Source organism: Leucoraja erinacea, chromosome 6 (assembly GCF_028641065.1).
Source record: "Leucoraja erinacea ecotype New England chromosome 6, Leri_hhj_1, whole genome shotgun sequence".
NCBI classification, from domain to species: domain Eukaryota; kingdom Metazoa; phylum Chordata; class Chondrichthyes; order Rajiformes; family Rajidae; genus Leucoraja; species Leucoraja erinaceus.
Window position 1 is genome coordinate 11,050,061 of NC_073382.1, and position 22,092 is coordinate 11,072,152.

General features: G+C 41.0%; 1 protein-coding gene across 6 annotated transcripts in view; it reads right to left on the minus strand.

Moving 5' to 3' along the window:
- The window catches only part of LOC129697888 (anosmin-1), a 188,527-nt gene that overhangs the window by 42,768 nt on the left and 123,667 nt on the right, over positions 1-22,092 (minus strand). For 4 of the 6 annotated variants that reach the window (XM_055636601.1, XM_055636604.1, XM_055636606.1 and 1 more), the window contains exons 3-6: positions 19,095-19,157; positions 16,867-17,089; positions 9,316-9,500; positions 2,634-2,763 (exon numbers count right to left, since the gene is read on the minus strand). In XM_055636601.1, the coding sequence (XP_055492576.1) occupies positions 2,634-2,763; positions 9,316-9,500; positions 16,867-17,089; positions 19,095-19,157 (601 nt within the window). The remainder of the gene's footprint in view (positions 1-2,633; positions 2,764-9,315; positions 9,501-16,866; positions 17,090-19,094; positions 19,158-22,092) is intronic. The other 2 variants (XM_055636603.1, XM_055636605.1) reach the window with 1 other exon arrangement.

Consider the following 22,092-nt stretch of genomic DNA (forward strand, 5'->3'; position numbering starts at 1 on the left):
TAATTTCAGAAAGAAAAATTGTGACTAGCTGAAAATGTTACAAAGCTTCAAATATGCCATTTCTAGAATTTCTTTCAAGTATTGTCATAGAGCTGTTAAGGAAACCCAGATGCAAACTTTTGTGCTCACATATCCCATTCAACTCAAAGCTTTCCTAACTTTATCTGCCACTTGTCTGCACATAGAGTTCCTCTGCAGATTTCTGTGTTAATTAGAAGAAAAGATCTGTAGTTATAGTAGTAAAGGGAATTGCTGCTGGCAGGAGGGAGTTTTAGCTTTGCATTTTGTGTGATCATACACATTCTTTCAATACAAATCAATAGTTATGTCAGATATAATGCAGAGAAGAAATATTTCCCTAATTAGTGGCTGTGCCCTGAAATTTGAATTAAAAAAATAACGCCAATATTCTCCGACAAACTTAAAGTAATAGCGCATTCCAAGTTCATCTTTGGCCTTCATTAATGCTGAATGATTATCAATGTGTTGCTGGTGACAAGAGCATTGGCTCTGCAACTTTTATATCCTATCAAACACTACTTTACACAGGCCGAAGAACAGGAATGTTGAGTATTTATTTAAAAGTGAGTGATTGGGAAATGTGGTTGTGCACATGGGAACATGCAGCTGCGGCAGACAATTAATGGCAAGTTGTTTGTTGGCCTTTACTGCAACATGATTTGAGAGCAAGGGTAAAGTTATTTTTAACCGTAATTAATTTGAGGCCACACCTGGATATTTTTGGTCTCCCTACTTGAGAAAAAGGGATTGTTGTTGGGGAGGGTGAGTGCACAGCTTCAACAGACTGGGTCCTGGGATTGCAGGCATGTGTAGCGATGTCGAGTTGGATAGTTCCCTACTCTATAGAGGTTAGAAAAATGAAACCTCAATGCATCACAAATAATCATGGAGAGGTCAACAGGACTGATATAAAGAGAACGCATCTCCTGACTGGCCGCTGGGGGGGGGGGGGGACGAGGACACGACTCGAATAATAGTCGCATCCTCTCCAGGAAGCGACTGAAGGACGGTATCCCCCTTACCATACACTCTTCCCCCACATAAAGACATTAAAAAAACCACAGAAAACGCACTTCAACATAACAAAAAAACAAAAAGATACCGGACTGAAGGCAGAGGCAGCTAGCACCAGCGCCACCGGATGTTCCTAACCCCGTGGCGGCGACTGCGGGTGCTCGGGAGACCCCGACCACGGGTGAACATCTGGGAAGATCGGCGGGGGGGGGGGGGGGGGCTGGCTGGACTATGGTACCTTCCTCGACTTTGGTGCCACTGTGGGGTTATTTTGTGCCATGGACTTCTGTGTTTGTGCTTTTTTTAAAATATGTTTTATTTACTTATTATTTATTTTTATGTTGCTCGACTGTAAGGAAAATCCATTTTGTTGTCTCTTATGAGATAATGACAATAAATTGAATACAATACAATACAAAAGGAAACTTGGAGAAGAGGCTGCTTTCTCAAAATACGAGGCAATGGAAATAAGGAGAAATGACTTCCTCAAAACCTGGTCAAGTTTGGAATTTTCTACCCCAGCGTACTGGAGAGGATCAGTTAATAGTTGATATACCTTTGGGTATTAAAAGAATCAAGGAAATTGAGGACAGGCCAGTAAAATAGCGTTGAATAACAGACCTATATTGAAGCGATCAAATGGTCTAATCCTGTTCTATGTGCTCACCTTTTAATTCTGAAAAACATATTCTGCACTCTGTACCTTCCCCTTTGCTCTATCTATTGTACTTGAGTTTGACTTAAATTGTATTTATGAATGGTTGAACTGTTTGGACACATACAAAACAAAGCATTTCACTGTACCTTGATACACGTAACAGTAATAAACCTAAACTTATTGGATTCAATATATTTATTCATGAGCACCAAATATCTGTGAAAATAATGTCAATGCATCGATTCTAAAAGGACATATTACAGATTTTCAATGCAGACTGACTTCTTTGATGTGGAGTAGGTCAAATAATATCTGTCAAAACATGATTTTTAAAAAATCTTACTTTATTGCTAGCTGCATTGAATTTAAAGCAATCCTTTAATCAGAGAAGAGATCGTTTATAATGTCAGAGATATTGATGCTAGCCAAGGAGTATTTTTCTACCTGTTATAGGATTAACTGCCAGATTAATTAGCAGTCAAGCAAGTGTTACAAATGTTTAGTTGAAATTAATTTTTAAACAGTTCGTGTCAATTATAAGGAATTGAAATTCAACTGTTTCGATATTGTAATATCATTATTTCAACTTCAAAGTTTGTGAAATTAAATCTTTTTATAATTGTTGGAGAATTTTCCTGGACTCACTAGTATTGTAAAGGTTAATGTTTAACAGTGGAATTCGCAGAGACAATAACAGGACCACATGGTTTTCATTGTATATTCTAGATTTACTGAGAATTATGAGCACAGCTGAAAAGAATGCTTCATTCTGGCTAGACTATAAACTATATGCACCACAGAAACCACAGTTATTTCAGGTACTTGGCTTAGTCTGGGAAATTCCACCTGCTTTGAGACTTTGTTTCAGTGAATAGATGGAGGCCGCTTTTATCCTTCGCCAAACACTGGACTGGTGTGAGAGTTAAGAAATAATACAAACCTTTTGAAGAGCGGAAATGTTTGCTGGGAGCTGTGAATCCCCGTGTGCCGTGAACATTAATGGCAGCCACTCGAAACTGGTACCACCTATTGGGGCGAATGTCAGCCAGTTGGACTCGTTCCTCTGTGGTCTGTTGGCACAAAACAACATTTTTTGTGAAAATAGTTTAAAGAACGTCAAACTATCAATCTGAATCAAATATATTTCCAGCAGAAAACAAATCTGTCCATATGGTACCACTTCCAGGCTTTGTCACAAATATTAAATGTGTTCAGTAAATTATATACTTTCTACAATAAGTCCCTGACACAGACACACATGGGATGTGTTATTCCCCTCTAGTGTCACGGCAGTGAGCAGTCTCAATGAAAAGAGATTCACACGGATGTTGCCTGGATTGGTGCATTTCTCTTTTAAGTTCATTCATTCATTTATCATCGTTGAAAACATTAGCGAAGCAGTGGTGCTGGTTTCCGACGGGAACGGTGACGGACGCAACACACATCTCTGTCCTCCGGTTCCTGCGGACTCCGCCGCTGGAATTATAGGATTTTGGTGTGTGTGCTTTATCATATAACCATATAACCATATAACAATCACAGCACGGAAACAGGCCATCTCGGCCCTACAAGTCCGTGCCGAACAATTATTTTCCCCTAGTCCCATCTACCTTAAGGAATCATCATTCCTTACAATACTATGCACGACAGTGATCGCAACTTCTACTGAAGTGTGGATGACCGTTGGCTCGCTAGAAGCTCATCCGCCCTTTGACAGGTCTTGTTTTTGGTCCTACTGGGGGTTCACAGCCCCCTCCTCACCTGGCAAACCAGGTGGGGGAGACGGATTAGTCGCCGACTATCCGACCATGGAGCAGCTAGCACGGGATTACATGGTACCCATGGCAGGGGGATCTCCCCCTGATCTGACCTAAAGCCCCTAGGCCTTGTAAGTAGGGACTTCAGAGGTAGGCTTTTTTTATACTGAGGATGGAGTGAGTCTAGAGGCAGATAATCTCACAACATTAAAGAAGCATCGAGACAAGTACTTGAAACACCAAGGCATGGAAGGCTGTAAAACACCAAGAAATAGTAGTCCAGATAGGAACATGGACAGGATGGACGTAGAGGGCCAGAGGACCCCTGTGCCTTATTGATCATAGAAAATAGAACATAGAAAATAGAGTATAGCATAGAACAGGCCCTTTGGCCCACAATGTCTGTGTCAGATACGATGCCAAGTTAAACTAATCTCCAGATTTACGATGAACTCTGAAGAAGGGTCCTAATCTGAAACATTGCCTATCCATTCCCTCCACATGCGACCTGATCTGCCGAGTTACTCCATCACTGTGTTACATTAATCACCTTTGCCTGCATTACAAAGGTAATGCCACAAGACCCGGAGCTGGGACCCCAGTTGGTTACAATATATATTAACGATTTAGACGAGGGAATTATATGTAACATCTCTAAGTTTGCGGATGACACAAAGCTGGGTGGCAGTGTGAGCTGCGAGGAAGATGCTATGAGGCTGGGGGGTGACTTGGATAGGTTTGGTGAGTGGGCAGAGGTATGGAAGATGCAGTGTAATATGGATACATGTGAGGTTATCCACTTTGGTGGCATAAACAGGAAGGCAGATTATTATCTGAATTGTGTCAGATTAGGAGAAGGGGAGGTGCAACAAGACCTGGGTTTGTGTGTACATCAGTCACTGAAAGTAATCATGCAGGTACAGCTGGCAGTGAAGAAAGGTAATGGCATGTTGGCCTTCATTGCGAGAGGATTTGAGTTTAGGAGCAAGGAGGTCCTACTGCAGTTGAACAGGGCCCTGTTGAGACCACACCTTGTGTGCAATTTTGGTCTCTTAATTTGAGGAGGGACATTATTGCTCTTGAGGGAGAGCAGCGTAGGTTCACCACGTTAATTCCCGGGATGGTGGGACTGACATATGATGAAAGAATGGGTCGACTGGGCTTGTATTCGCTGGAATTTAGAATGATGAGACGGGATCTTATACAAACATATAAAATTCTTAGAGGATTGCACAGGGAAGATGCAGGAAAAATGTTCCCGATCTTGGGGGAGTCCAGAACCAAGGGTCACAGTTTAAGAATAAGAGGTAGGCCATTTAGGACTGAGATGAGGAAAAACGTTTTCATCCAGAGAGTTGTGAATCTGTGGAATTATCTGCCACAGAAGGTAGTGGAGGCTACTTCACTGGTTGTTTTCAAGAGAGAGTTAGATTTAGTTCTTAGGGCTAAGGGAATCAAGGGATATGGGGAGAAAGCCAGAATGGGGTACTGATTTTGGATGATCAGTCATGATCATATTGAATGGAGGTGCTGGATCGAAGGGCCGAATGGTCTACTCCTGCAACTATTTTCTATGTTTCTATATAATACATATCCCTAATTCCATGTGCCATCTAAAAGCCTCTGATATGCCTCATGGACTGCCTTATCTGTCCATGACTACATCAATAATGATTACTTCACACTTATACAGCAACTTTAATATGATTTCTATACAAAGTTCACTGGATCATGATATAAATTTGAGGAAAGAAAGAGATGATCATGGAAGGAAATCCAGAAAGCATCCAGAAATCAAACAAAAAAAAGCACAATGGTGCAGAAATTGAATTTAAGGATGCTTAATAGCTGGAACTGGGATGGTGCAAATATTGGGAGGGTGGTAGAGATGGAAATAGCGAAGGGTAAGGGTAAGTGGAGAGATTTGAAAATATGGATACAGGCAGCAGAGTTTTGAATATCCTCATGTTTATGACAGGAAAATGTCGAGGTCAGCCAGGCGGGATTGGAATAATTGATACTACAACTGGATAATGTTGGGCTGTGGTTTCCAGCAACAGATAGGTTGTCACAAAATGCTGGAGTAACTCGGCGGGACAGGCAGCATCTCTGGAGAGAAGGAATGGGTGACGTTTCGGGCCGAGACCCTTCTTCAGACCTACGGGTGTACTCCAACAGATACTGTAGGTAGTTCTGGAGGTGGGACTGGATGGCATTAGCAATGAAATGGGTACAAGACCTGACACATATCTTGACTAACAATGACACTGATGTTTTCTCAGATGGTTAGAGCTAATTGAAGTGAGTCAGCATTAGGGATTAGAGTTTGTAAAATTTGTTCTCCATTAAGGGTAGATACTAGAATAGAATAGTTTCTTTATTGTCATTGTAACATGAACCATGTACAACAAAATTTAAAAATGTCAGCCAGTCAGTGTACCATTCAAACATTTCTAAAAGCTAACGATACATACAAGGTAAAATATTAAAAAAGATAAACAACTAAAATAAATATCACGAAAATAGCACGCATAAACACCCAACCCTCCATCCTTCTGTCGATTTCACAGTGTACCACAGTCCCTTAGTATGTATCGCCCCTGCGTTCCTTGGCGGCTACATTTAGTACTTTTATAGCAGTGGGGTAAAAACTGTTTTTTAGTCTGGCCACTGAGGCCTCTGGAAGAAGACAGTGGTTTATTTTAAATATCACATTATTTTGTCAAGTTATGAAAGAATAAATGAAATTAAGCTCTGTCAAAATGGCTATTGGCACTGGAATAGATCTTGTCCACAAATGTGAAGAGATGTCTGCATGGCGATCTATATCTGTGCTTCCCTCACTTTTGTAGTGACATCGAGCTAAATTAAATTAGGCAGAAGCATACAGTGGTTGCACAGCAGTAATATTTTGTTTCCTTAAAATCACAAGTTCCCCAGCTCCCAGAACTGTCTCACTAGAAGAAAGTTCCAGGAAAGTGACTCCGCATACATTGGCAATAAAGTGTCGCCATTTGGTGAATGGTATTCTACACTTCAAAATAAAAATAACCATATAACCATATAACAATATAACAATTACAGCATGGAAACAGGCCATCTCGGCCCTACAAGTCCGTGCCGAACAATTTTTTTTTTTTCCCCTTAGTCCCACCTGCCTGCACTCGTACCATAACCCTCCATTCCCTTCTCATCCATATGCCTATCCAATTTATTTTTAAATGATACCAATGAACCTGCCTCCACCACTTCCACTGGAAGCTCATTCCACACCGCTACCACTTTCTGAGTAAAGAAGTTCCCCCTCATATTACCCCTAAACTTCTGTCCCTTAATTCTGAAGTCATGTCCTCTTGTTTGAATCTTCCCTATTCTCAAAGGGAAAAGCTTGTCCACATCAATTCTGTCTATCCCTCTCATCATTTTAAAGACCTCTATCCAGTCCCCCCTTAACCTTCTGCGCTCCAGAGAATAAAGACCTAAAATCCAATCTTTCTGGAAATATTTGAAATCAGTAACCTGATTACTGCCACTGAGCTGCACATTCAGATTTTCATCAGAGCTTCTAGTTAGCTGACAATACATCAGCACCATTTTCACCATTAATCTTTTGATTAACACAGATCATTTATTTGATTTCTCAAAACTTCTGAGAAATATATTCCACCTCACAGTCAACTGAATATTAATTTACTGGTGATGCCTTTGTACTCACAGTTTTATCCAAAATAACATTGCAAGTTACAAAATGGTAAATCACAAACTTGAAACACAGCCAGCAAGAAATTGGACCTTGAATGAAACTCAACGCAATTGTGGAGGTTTTACCAGTTGTATGTTATACTTTTGTTCAATTCCAATGATTTCAAATGAGCTGAGTTTCATGTCTGCAATATCCAGCCTAGCTTGTTTTCTTTCCCTTGTCCCAATTTACCCCCAGATGTAACTCATCTTCTAAATCTTTATCATAGACAGATCTGGCAGATACACATCAGTTTACCTGTAATTCAAATATTTACAAAATGCAACTCTTAATATTTTGCAGATCATGTTCCAAATGTGAATAAAATAACATTGGTACCACTTTAACAGGTATTAGTATCAGAACTACATCCCAGGATTTACAGATGTTAGCTGGCAATGGACCATCCTAACAACACCTGGAGAGCAGTCCTGAACTACTGTCTACCTCATTGGAAATCCTTGGATTACCTTTAATCGGACTTTACTGGCTTTACCTAGCACTAAATGTGATTCACGTTATTCCCTACATCATGTATCTGTACATTGTGGATGGCTCGATTGTAATCATGTATTGTCTTTCCGCTGACTGTTTAGCACACAGCAAAAGTGTTTCACTTTATGTTGGTACACATGACAATAAACTAAACTAATCATTATCATAACCATGGATCATCACAGTGATAAGTTATGAAAGGTCGAATGCAATGAAGTGCCAGTCAAGACACTCATTTGCACCATGGAATAATGGATGTCATCCTCCGTGGTTAGAAGTCGTAGAAGAGTCAAATCTCACACACAACTGTCTCTGTATTTCTCTCATTTTAACACATGTGAAATAGTGTCAGCAGAAACAAGGCAAGCAAGCTGTAGTTTCTCAACCCTGCCCACTGTTATAATTCCCTTCAACACCAAAAAATTGCAGCTTGCCAATTAGAGTTTTGTGCCTGCTTCATCTGGTTTATAGCACAGCACAACCTGATTTTATATGAGCATTGCATTATTTATCATGGCACCTTGTGTACCAGTGAAAAAATGCTCGAAGGGATTATTGGAAGGGTGTCTCTCAAAAGGTTAGAAATCAAAATTGATAATTCTGAATTGATCCTTGCTGTACATTGCCTTTGTTGTCTCAGATCTGAACTATTCAGTTCAATTTTGCCCTTACACAATCTCAGCAAAAAAACTCCAGGTTATCAAAATGGTCTGGCATAGATTTTCCAGAATTTTCTAACGGGTTAAATTATGAGCTCAGATTGCATCAATATGGCCTGCAATTCTTGAGTGTAAATTAGTCTATTAAGTTTGGAAGGGTGATTTAATTAAAGTACTTAAATGATTAAAAAAAAACTGGATAGGGTAGATTTGGAGAAACTTCCTCCACTGGTGAAGTATCACAACAAGAGAACATCACCTAAGAATTAGAATAAGGCCTTTAAGGAGTGAACTAAAAGTAGAAATCACCGTAAATATTCAGCAGGTCAGCAACCCTTTCTTAAGAGACAAAGAATTAAAGGAGAAACAAGGAACTGCAGATGCTGGTTTACAAAACAAAGGCACAAAATGTTGTAACAATATCACCTCCTCGGCTGCCAAGATTCTTCAGGTACCATTGGAATCACCTCAGAGGCCATGACCTCTGTGGTCCGGCAAACCGGAAAAATCCAGAAATCTGGAGCTAAGGGTGCTGGGAAATTGGTGGTGGACCTGTACCATCTAAGAATGAAGCTTCAACTGACGAGGCTGGAGCTCAATGCCCCAAAAGGCTGTTCAAGTTCAAGTTCAAGTGAGTTTATTGTCATGTGCCCCTGATAGGACAATGAAATTCTTGCTTTGCTTCACCACAACAGAACATAGCATTTGTAGCATTTACTACAAAACAGGTCAGTGTGTCCATATACCATAATATACATATATACACACATGAATAAATCAACTGATAAAGTGCAAATAACAGATAATGGGTTATTAATAATCAGAGTTTTGTCCGAGCCAGGTGTAATAGCCTGATGGCTGTGGGGAAGTAGCTATTCCTGAGCCTGGTTGTTGCAGTCCAGTAGTTGATGTACCAGCTGAAAATTTACAGCAGTTATTTTAAGAAATAAACAACTTATTATTGCTAACCTGTGCAACTGTTTGCCAGTTAGAAGCATCATCTTCACTGGGATGGATCCCATAGTTCCACCTCCTCTGTACCAAGTAGATAACTGGTTCCACAGAGATATTGAATTTCGACGACCATTTAATCTCCAGATTTCCAGACTGTAGCTCGGCAAAACGTAACTCCTTTTTGGGCTTCAAAGGGACGCCTACATAAAAAGGTTCGGCATCATTAGAGCAGGTAAAACTTCCACACACAGAGAAAGATTTAATGGATACATGGATTTAACTAAAATTTAACAATGTAACTAGAGAAATCAAGATGGCCTGAACTCTGTTTTTTTTAATAATTGGCTAAGCATTTACCCCTCAGGAGTAAAACTATGCAAGGGTCAGTTATTTAACCAAACACCTGCAAAAATGCACATCTTTATTACAGACACCTACAGGTATGCACTCCAGTACCTTAAACAGGCAGTTCAGTGAGGGCAAAAAACAAACTGCTGGAAGAACTCAGTGGGCCAGGCAGCATCTGTGGAGGGAAATGGACAGATGAGGTTTTGGGTTGGCACTCTTCAGTCATGATGTGCAGTCAGACCCATGCAGAGTAATCAGTTGCAATATATCTGAAGGAATTCTGTTGGAGCACTGAAACAGCATGACAGCAGGTCATATGTTTCATTAAATATGTTTCTCTTTCCACAGATGATGCCTGACCTATGGGGTGTTTAACCTATTTGACAGTTTCTGTTATTATTTCAGATTTCCAGAACCTACAATGTTTTGATGTGATATGAACTGGTATAGTTGTTGCCTCACAGCACCTGACCTTAGGTGCTGTCTGCGTAGCGTTAATTGTTCCTGGTGTGTAGGGAGGGCGTAGAATTAGTGTATGAACAGGTGGCTGATGGTTAGCGTGGACTCGGTGGGCCGAAGGGTTTGTTTTCATGCTGTATCTCTAAACTGAATTTAAATCTTGAAGGTGTGATTGTACTCTGCCATAATAACATTTCAGGAACGAATACTCTCCCTCCACATTAAACATCAAACAAGCAGCTAAGTGCTGGTTAATATTACAAAGACCAGACAAGTCCTCAAATGCACCTGATGTGGTTGATATTCTGACTCTATAATGTATATTTTGTTGTATTTTTGTCTGACTTTGGTATACTGATTACAAAATACACTTCCAGCAACTTAACAGCGCAAATCATATCTCTGATTATGTTAGCCTTCTGTCAACTTGAAGTGTAACTTCAGAAAACAAGTTTAATTGCAACGTGCAATGAAAGTGAAATATATATATGTGAAAGTACAGCACATTTTTATTAAAATGTCTCTAGATCCTTTTTTCATTGGTGATTAAATGATGAGAGGGATAGACAGAGTTGACGTGGATAAGCTTTTCCCACTGAGAGGAGGGAAGATGCAAACAAGGGGACATGACTTGAGAATTAAGGGACAGAAGTTTAGAGGTAACATGAGGGGGAACTTCTTTACTCAGAGAGTGGTAGCGGTGTGGAATGAGCTTCCAGTGAAGGTGGTGGAGGCAGGTTCGTTTTTATCATTTAAAAATAAATTGGAAGTAACAAGGGGGACGTGTTCGGCACCAACATCTTGCCTGTTTCCTATCATGTTATATGGTTATAGGATATTACCAGTAACAGATGCTGTAGATTTTGTTGTTCTTAGAAGTAACAAGACCAAAAATGCCTATTGTGTACAGCATGCAGATGCTGGTTTACACCGAAGATAGACACAAAATGCTTGAGTACAGCATCTCTGGATAGGTGATCTTTTGGGTCAAGACCCTTCTTCAGACTGACTTCCATAATGTTTTGTGAACACCAATCTGCAATGTGTAGAATTCAATGCAAATATAACTCTGATTGTGTTTTTATATTATTGTTAATTTGAAACCAGCGTAACTCTCCTGCTGAGCTACTAAATAAAGGCAGTGGAGTAATAAAAGGTTCCCTTTCTGTATTAGTTGATTCCAAATACTACAATGTAAACAGGGTCATCTCAAAATTACAAATTAAAAATGGGGAGGGTCAACACAGGATTAGGCCATTCGGCCCATCAAGTCTACTCAGCCATTCAGTCATGGCTGATCTAACTTTCCCTCTCAACCCCGTTTCTCCTGCCTGCTCCCTTTAACCTGATATCCTTACTCATCAAGAATCTGTCAATCTCCTGCTTCAAAATATCCATTGATGGATATTTTCCACAGCCATCTGTGGCAATGAATTCCACTGAATTCATTTTTTAAGTGTAGTCATTGTTATTTGGTCGGGAAATGTAGCAGTGTATGTACAGTGTAGGAAGGAACTGCAGATGCTGGATTAAACTGAAGGTGGACACAAAAAGCTGGAGTAACCCAGCGGGAGAGGCAGCATCTCTGGAGAGAAGGAATGGGTGATGTTTCGGGTCAAGTCTGAAGAAGGGTCTCAACCCGAAACATCACCCATTCCTGTTCAAGAAGGAACTGCAGATGCTGGAGAAACTCAGCGGGTGCAGCAGCATCTATGGAGCGAATGAAATAGGCGACGTTTCGGACCGAAACCCTTCTTCATCACCCATTCCGACTCTCCAGAGATGATGCCTGTCCCGCTGAGTTTCTCCAGCTTTTTGTGATTATCTTACATATGTACAGCACAGTCCCACAAAGGTCAATGGAAGAAAGATCAGTTTTACGGCGTAACAGTATTTAACCTGATCTCTGTTATCAAGCTTTAGTCAGCACTTTTCTCTTCTTTGGTTCTTTGTCAATATTTGAATGATTGCACTTCTATTCATTAGAGAGTTAAATCTGGAGGAAAGAAGGTCTTGTTTCCTGGATCGGAACAGAAGTAATTAGCCACGCTATAACTCTGGTTTCACCTATGGTGATTGATGCTTATGACGAAAATGAGTCATAATGAGAAGATAATACTGCAGGAATCTCACAATCAAGCCCCAAACAGTGTGTGCTTTCTCACATTCTACCATTCACTTATGATAAATGTGGACGGAATTTCTCATTCAGTGCTAATTATATCAACATGGAACAGCTCCCAACAATATTGTTTTTACATTTGCAAGAAGCACCAACTGTTGCAGATTGATAGATGCTTATGTTTCAATCCGGCTATGAAATGTAAACAGTAATTCTAACCCATCATTTAATATTCAGCTCTCAATCATGTGAAATATCCTTGAAATGCCAAAATTATTTTCTAAACTTAACTCTTCGAAATGATTTTTAACAAATTTGATAGCCTCCAAATATTACGAACAGGAAAGGTTGCAAATCTCAAACGTTTTAGTCCTTCCAATATTATTTGATGCCCCCTCTTTTGTCACAATGCACATGAACCTCTGAATTAATATATGTATAATTTATATATAATTTTTTTTTTGTGTGTATATCTGTGAAGGTGCTGCAAGAAAAAAATTCTTAAGGGGTTGGACAGGCTAGATGCAGGAAGATTGTTCCAGATGTTGTGGAAGTCTAGAACAAGGGGTCACAGTTTAAGGATAAGGGGGAAATCTTTCAGGACCGAGATAAGAAAAACATTTTTCACACAGAGAGTTGTGAATCTCTGGAATTCTCTGCCACAGAAGGTAGTTGAGGCCAGTTAATTGGCTATATTTAAGAGGGAGTTCGATGTGGCCCTTGTGGCTAAGGACAACCAGGTGGATGGAGACCACTTTTGCATGCACGTAACTAAGAAAACAGGAGACAGAACTTCACTAAAAATTAACTTTCATGTGTGGGGGAAAAAGCAATAATTTTTAAATAAAAACATTCTAATGGAGAATATTTGGCAGATAATGTAAAATGGGTTAGGCCATACCTAAATGCTGCAGTTTCGGACTACATCGGGTAAATGCGGAAAGAAATGCTCAACTGTAGTTAAGGCCAGTTCATTGGCTATATTTAAGAGGGAGTTAGATGTGGCCCTTGTGGCTAAAGGGATCAGGGGGTATGGAGAGAAAGTAGATACAGGATACTGAGTTGGATGATCAGCCATGATCATATTGAATGGCGGTGCAGGCTCGAAGGGCCGAATGGCCTGCTCCTGCACCTAATTTCTATGTTTCTATGTAAGAAAACTGTATCTCACCGTACTTGTGCTTGTGAATATTAACTTGATTTGACGACTTAACTTCAATAAAGATAATAACTGGATCTGAAGTCAACCAGTCCCACTCTCCACCTGAACATACTGTATGTGGACAGGAATCTTGCTCAGTCATTTTAAATCTACATGAATCAGGTTTTCCTTGCTAAATGCAATCAGCCATCGTGGATGCCATTGATACTCTTTTGTTGCCCATAAAATTCCATGAATTCGATTTTTGAAATTCCTTCATGATAATGCAAAATATTATTCAGTACTGACAGTTGTTATGGGTAATTTATCTGACAACAATTGCAAAGCTCCAAGTGGTGACTGAGTCTTTACTACCTAATTCCCTGGCATTTCACTACATTCTTGACTTTCATATTCCAATCGTAACCACTCTATTGTTCCACATTATTAAAATGTGTGCTGACAGCTGGCTTTGTAATGGACTAGAAATGACTTTCATTGCAAAAGGATTTGGCCCTTGTGGCTAAAGGGATCAGGGGGTATGGAGAGAAAGCAGGTACGGGATACTGAGTTGGATGATCAGCCATGATCATATTGAATGGCGGTGCAGGCTCGAAGGGCCGAATGGCCTACTCCTGCACCTAATTTCTATGTTTCTATGTTTCTATCTCACATGTTCAAATGCACAGTTCCATCTGATATTCTATATGCTAGTAGATAACACAGCTATCAGAGAATCAGGCTGCAGTGCTGTCGTCCTCTCTCCAACCCCACCTTACTGCAATACGCTTATTAAGCAAATCATCTCCCGTAATAAACTACAGCGCATTGTTAACAAAGCATCCAAAATCATCAGCACTCCCCTCCCATCAATAGAATCACTCAATCTCAAACGGTCCGTGTCAAGAAGAAAATCATTTCTGATCCCCCCCACCCAGCTCACCACATCTTCCACCTGCTGCCGTCAGGAAGGCGCTACAGCTCACTGCCCGCCAAAACATCACGATTTAAAAACAGTTTCTATCCACATGCAATTCGAATTCTGAACACCCTATGACAACATCACATAGCCACCTCGTGCATGTACTGTATACTGTTTGTTGTTGTGTTTTTATGTTTTTATGTTATGTTTGACGGGAATCAGCCTACTGTATAACACCCTGTACTGAACCTGAATTCCACCAGCTTGACTGTGTGGTCATTAAGTAATCTAATCTAATCTAATCTAATCTGATTAATGTCACAGGCTCTTATGAAAGAGATTGGCACTAAAATATCCTCTGCCATGCTAAATTCAAAACACCCCAACAAGTTATAGAGCCAAAGCATACTTTTGAGAAACAGATAATATTATAAACTGCAAACACTTTATACAGTACAGGGCGCCACATTGAAAGCAGCCTCTGCCTACAGTCCATTTGTTTTTCAAACTTTTTTTTATTTTTAGTCAGTTTTAAAGTTTGTTTTTGGGGAATCTTTAACTTTTCTATGTGGGGGAGGGGGGTAGGGTAAGGGGGAAACCGTTTCCCAGTCGCTTCCTGGCGGGGAGGCAACTATCCTCCGAGCCGCGTCCTCGCCCCCCTCCTCGCGGCCTACCACCTGGATTGGTGCGGGCGGCCTTTCCTGGCCGGGGACCGGACCAGAGCTTCAACAGCAACGGCACAGCTCTGGATACACCGTGGAGCGGGCGATGCCTACCTGGATCGCCGTTGGGCCGCTGCTCCAACATCGCTGAGCTGTGGTTTGGGAGAGCTTCCAGTGTAGGCGGCGCTGGACAACATCGCGGAGTCCTGGTCCTTTGCCGAGGGCCGCCAGCGTTGCCTCTCCGCCCAGCGCTGCCTGCGGACTTTGGGACCTGCAGACTCCGGTAGGAGGTGCCCGACTCGGATGTCGAAGCCGCTGAGGAGGTCCTCCAGTCCCGACGTCGAACTTCTATCACCTCGGCATGTGGGCCTGAACATCGGGCCGCCCAGGGCGGCGACAGCGGGGGGTTCGGGAGCCCCCCCGACCACGGGAGGGCAACAGAGGAGGATGACTGAATTTTTGAAGCCTTCCTTCACAGTGGGAATTTGATCCTGCTGTGTGGGGATGTCTGTTAAAAAACTATCGTGTCCTGTGCTCTTTATTATTTATTTGTATGGCTGTATGGCGACCACACATTTCACTGTACCAATTGGTACATGTGACAAATAAATGTATCGTGATCTTGATCTACAAGCTCCGTTTGATAACAATGTGATGTAAAGCAGATAATCTATTACAGTTGCTATGATTATTAAATAAATCAATATCGGCCAGAATACTCTACCCTTCCATAAAATAGTATCATGCGATCTTCCCCCAAACCCGAGAAGGCAGAAGGCCTTTCTCGTTTCCTCAGCATTTCCTCAATACGGTGGAGCAGTCATAGTCATGGAGTCAAAGAGTCACAGAATCATAGTCATAGAATCATAGAATCATGCAGCATAGAAACCAGCCCTTCAGCCCAACTTGCCCATGTCGGCCAAAATGACCCATCTAAACTTGTACCATCTGCCTGCATTTGGCTCATATCCCTCTAACCTTTCATATCAATGTACATGCCCAATTGTATAGATCAGGGTAGTGTTGATGAGATTGTAGAGATAAATGTAAAAAATTAATATAATGCAGGGTAAGTATAAGTGTAAGGTACACAAAAATGCTGGAGAAACTCAGCGGGTGCAGCAGCATCTATGGAGCGAAGGAAATAGGCGACGTTTCGGGCCGAAACCCTTCTTCAGACTGATCTAAGTATAAGTGTAGTTTAGTTTATTATATATAGTAAGTATGTGTGGTTTAGTTTAGTATAGATATATATAGTATATATAGTAAGTATAAGTGTAGTTTAGTTTAGTTTAGAGATACAGCGCAGAATCAGCCCCTTCGGCCCACCGAGTCCCCGCCGACCAGCGATCCCCGTACACTATCCTACACAATTTCTAATCTTTGCCAAAGTCAATTAACCTAAAAACACGTACGTCTTTTAGTGTAGGAGGAATCTGGAGATCCCAGAGAAAACCCACATGGTCACGGGTAGAACGTACAAAAGCAGTACAGACAACATCCATAGTCAGTATCAAACCAGGGTCTCTGGCGTTGTATCTTTACTATTGCGCCACCAAGCCGCATTTATTAACACCCGGCTTACGTTCCCTATTAGTGGGTGAACAATCCAATGCTTGGTGAATTCTGCTTCACAATGGTAGAAAGGGCCAACATCAAAGGATCAAAAAGCAACGTTGCAATGAATGCTTGGGCGCCGTAAGTGGGTAGTTGATGGTCAGTACGTATGGCCTTGGTGGGCCGAAGGGCCTGCATCTATGCTGAATATCTCCATGGCTCTATGGCTGGAGCTGCCACTTTTAATCTGTGTTTCTATGTTTAAAGGTAAGCCTCCATAAAGGCTCACATTACACGTGGGAGAATGTTTGACGTGCAGCGCAAGCATTTATCAGCGTACAGGACAGGTGCTTACCTCTGAACAGGTTACGTGGTATTTGACATGTATGACCACAGCCGTTGGAACAGCATTTCTTCAGCCCCGAACATTCGTTGTCGACCTCACAACTTTCTACACAGGCAGCAGCAAACCCACTGGCCTTCTCTGGAGCCGGACAGTCCCCTTGCTTCGCTGACTGGATTGACTTCAGGAACTCACAGCTCGTCAGGCACTCATAATGTTTCTTTGGAAAAAGAAACTAGAATGAAATTAAAAGAACTGAATTATTTAATTTGTACAAAAATCCTAAAATATTTGCTGAAAGATTAATTTACCACATAAAACTTCATGTTGTAAATTCCACGGCTGGAGAAATTCCAGAATAATTCATTTGCTTTGATGAACATCTGCAGCCATGTAAAAACACTGATGTCATCATTAAACATATTGGACCATCTTCCATTTTAGATTGTGGTTTCAAACAGACTCCATGCACACTGACCAAGATGCCCCATCGAAGATAGTCCTATTTACCCACGTTTGGCCCATATCCCTCTAAACCTTAGGTACACAAAAATGCTGGAGAAACTCAGCGGGCGCAGCAGCATCTATGGAGCATAGATTGATTAGTCTTTTAAATACTAATGAATTACCTGCCTCAACTACCTCGTCTGGCAGCTTCACTATCCTCTGTGAAAAAATTGCTCCTCAGATTCGTATTAAATCTTGCCCCTCTCACCATAAACCTATATCCTCTGTTTTTTTATATGTAAGAAAGACCTGCAAATGCTGGTTTACAGCAAAGGTAGATGCAAGTGTTGGAATAACCCAACAGGTCAAGCAGCATCTCAGGATAAAAAGAATAGGTGATGTTTTAGGTTGAGATTCTTCATCAGACCCTTCACCAGTCTAATGAATCCTCTCGACCCAAAATGTCACATATTCCTTTTCTCCAGAGATGCTGCCTGACCCGCTGAGTTACACCAGCATTTTGTGTCTATCCTCTGGTTTTTGATTCCTCTACCCTGGGCAATCACCATAACAGGTGTTTCCATAAATAACAGTGCCAATCTGTGACATGGGTGGCAAAATTTGAAAGTTATTAAATCATAATGAAATACCACAGCATTAAAAATGAGCATATCTGTGATTCTTTTGGGCGAATTTGTGATCAAAATCGACCAAAATTTGACCAATATTTAATATTTTCAAAACTTGGAAAAAAAAAACAAGGACAAATTTTTATCTATGAGACATAATGGGACACTTACTGATTTCTAAACTCCCTTACAAAATGTCGGCGCCTAACGCACCACGAGGCCTGTAGTTCACGCCAGGGCCATTATAATCGCGTAATTTGAACTTTAAAAAAATCACGACGAGTGCAAAATAATCCCTTGTTATGGCATTGACAACATTACTCAATGGGAGGGACTACAGAATTAGACATCGCTAAAATAGGTGAGCAAACTAGATTTTTATTTCATGATTTTTTTTCTATTCATTATAAAGTATTTCAATAGAAAGCTGAAACACAAAATATAAACAATAAAAAAAGTAACAATAAATATGAAACAATTACTCTGCTTTTAATTCACCCAATTCACAAGTGACCAAATGGACACTGCTGCTCGCATTCTGCTGCAAAAATTTGGGGCATCAGAAAACCATCTTATCGAGAGATAAATGATCAAAAATCATAAGCATAATAATAATTTGGCTTATATAGAGTTATTTAATTTTAAAATTAATGTTTCTTCTTTGGTATAAATTAGACTAAGAATTTAATGAAATCCTGCTTGAGAAATGTCACAAAAAAAGCCAAGAAAACACAGGGACATATCGGATATTTTTCTTTGTAAAAACAGATTTATTTATTTTTGTTTCATCCCATTATTTTGACTATACAGCATGATCTATACTACCAAAAATACAGGATATGAAACAATGGGAATGTTACGTTAAAAACAGGCAAATAACCTGGAAGTTTGGAGACCTTCAGTTTCACTACTGAGTGCTGTATTTACCGAAACACCCATATCAATTCCCCTCGTGATTTTATACATCTCTGTAAGATCACCCCTCAGCCTCTTGCACTCTAAGGAATAAAGTTCTAACCTGCCCAACCTCTCCCTACAGCTCAGTCCCTCAAGTCCTGGCAACATCCTTGTAAATAAATTCCATTATCCTACAGATTGAAGCTGCATTGGATCATCTTCAAAGATGGTAAAAACTAAAACAAACTGCCCAAGGGCAAATCTTACCTCACACTTGCTTGGACAGTGAGTCTCCTGGATGTCCCAGGATTCTTTGCAAGGCTCAAGGCACTGTCAAATAGAACAAAGAGAGCCTGTCAGTCAAAAGCCACATCAAAGGGGTGTGATGCATTAAAGGCCATGTCTGGCATGACTCTGGCTCACTCACACACAATGAAACAGCCATTTATCTAAACAACATGAATGCATCTTCAAATCAATAGGTAAGTCACACCAATTATATTTGAACATTTCAAATATCAAATCTAATCCAATATGGTTGCAACTACTGTGGTGCTTTCTTCAACATGGATGTTTTCGGTGAAATAATGATAGTGCTCTAAACACAATAATTAAAAGGCTGTCAAATAAAATGTGCAATTTTAAGATCAAATTGCGCCTATTGCAGTTTACGGAATAAAACCTTTTTTTTTTGTTTGGTTTTTCAAAAAGTTGGAAATTTCTTGACCACCCAAAGAGTTACTGATTTTTAAATCTAATCCTTACTTTAACTAGCAGCTCATGGTAAACAGGTATTACATTATTCTCCAACTCTGAATGTGTTTCATTCATACTAAATAGTCCCAGAACTATCCTGCAGGCATGACATTTAGATAAAAGAACTTTGCTGACTTTCCCACTGAAATACTTCCAGAACAAATTTAAAATATCATTCAAATGGCCGTCACTTTTATACATATCAAGGACAAAAATCAGAAAGGGGTGGATGCAGTTGACAAAGAGGCAAAGCTATAATGCCATTGCTATAACACCAGTAAAACTACCAATAGTGCCAAGGAATTAATGACCCCTGGTTTCAGTATTCTGTGTTCAAAGCCCACTTCAGTCAAGAGAGAGAGATTCACGTGTGTGTAATTGTCATCTGCACTAGGATCAGATCAGAGAAATTCTTACTGCAGTTTTACAGGTCCATAAATGAAATAACGCAATAATAAAAATACCATAATACAATAAATTAATTATTAGTAATACAATGTAACCAGAATAATATAGTGCAAAAACACAAAAGAAGTAATGCAAATAAAACAACGTTCGTAATAAATCTGCTGAGGTAGGGGGGTGGTTAGCATTGCGCAATGTGGTTCAAGGGCCTGATCAGTGCTGGGAAGATATAGCACCTGACGGTCATAGTTTTCGGGCTCCTGTATCTTCTCCCGCATGGTAGCAGCGAGATGAGAGCAAGGCCCAGTGGTGTGAGTCGTGGATGGTATTTGCAGCCTTTTTGAGGCAGAGCTTGTAGATCCGTTCGATGGTGCGGAGGTCAGTATCCATGAGCGCAGCACGGTGGCGCAATGATAGAGCTGCTGCCTCACGGCCCCAGTGACCCAGGTTCAATCCTGACTCCGGGTGCTGCTTGTACAGAATTTGCTTGTTCTTCCTGAGGTCCAGCACTTAGCAGCATGGTGCGCTGACAACAACCTGGCCCTTAACTCCAAGAAGACCAAGGAGCTCATTGTAGACTTCAGGAAGTCCAGAGGCGGCACGCACACCCCCATCCACATTAACTGGACGGAGGTGGAACGTGTTTCTAGCTTCAGGTTCCTGGGAGTCAACATCTCCGATGACCTCTCTTGGACCCACAATACCTCTACTCTGATCAAGAAGGCTCATCAGCGTCTCTTCTTCCTGAGGAGACTGAAGAAGGTCCATCTGTCTCCTCAGATCCTGGGGAACTTCTACCGCTGCACCATCGAGAGCATCCATACCAACTGCATCACAGTATGGTATGGCAATTGTCATCTGTCTAGGATCCGGAAGGAAATTCTTGCTGAGGGTACAGGTGAAAATTGCCCAACGCATCAAAAATTCCACGCTCCCCTAAATTGAGTCTGTCCAAAGCAAGCGCTGTCTGCGGTAGGGCGCTCAGCATCGCCAAGGACTGCTCTCACACCACCGTTTGTAATTTACCTTCCTACCATCCGGGAGGCGCTACATTGTGCTCTCCGTTGCCGGGCCAGATCAGGCTGGGAGGAACAGCTTCTTTCCGGCGGCTGTCACTCTACTCAACAACGTCCCTCGGTGACTGCCAAGGCCCCCCCCCCCCCCCCCCCGGACACTTATTATTTTTTGTTCAAATCGTTTGCTATGTCGCTCTTCAAGGGAGATGCTAAATTCATTTCGTTGTCTCTGTACTGTACACTGACAATGACAATTAAAATTGAATCTGAATCTGAATCTGAATCTGACAACATAGGTTTTCTCCGGGGGGCTCCTGTTTCTTCCCCACATTGAAAAGATGTGCAGGTTTGTAGGTTAATTGGCTTCTATAAATTGTCTCTAGTGTTTAGGTTATAACTGGGGTACGGGCATTCATTTGTCGGCATGGACTCGCTGGACCGAAGGGCCTGTTTCCATACTGTATCTCCAAACTAAAACTAAACTAAACTGAATTAAGATGGACCGGGCAATGTCCAGCACTTTCTGCAGCTTTGTTCATTCCTGGGCATTCGAGTTACTGAACCAAGTTGAGATGTAACCAGTCAGAATGTTCTCTACCCAACACTGAGGCTACTCATGTTTTTGTGGATGAGGCTCCTCCAGTGACAGTTCTTTATTCAAAGGATGCAAGCGTTGAAATCTCTTTCTCATCTGAACATGTTTCCCAAGCCTACAATGTGTGCTTGGTGATAGGTTAGATTTGTATATGAATGTAGACAAGCAGAGAGTCAGAGGAAAGGTTCTCGACCTGAAATGTCAACTGTTCATTTCTCTTTATTGACGCTCCCCGACCAAGTGAGATCCTCAGCAGATTGATTTTTGATCAAAGGACAACCAGGTGGATGGAGACCACTTTTGCATGCACGTAACTAAGAAAACAGGAGACAGAACTTCACTAAAAATTAACTTTCATGTGTGGGGGAAAAAGCAGTAATTTTTAAATAAAAACATTCTAATGGAGAATATTTGGCAGATAATGTAAAATGGGTTAGGCCATACCTAAATGCTGTAGTTTCGGACTACATCGGGTAAATGCGGAGAGAAATGC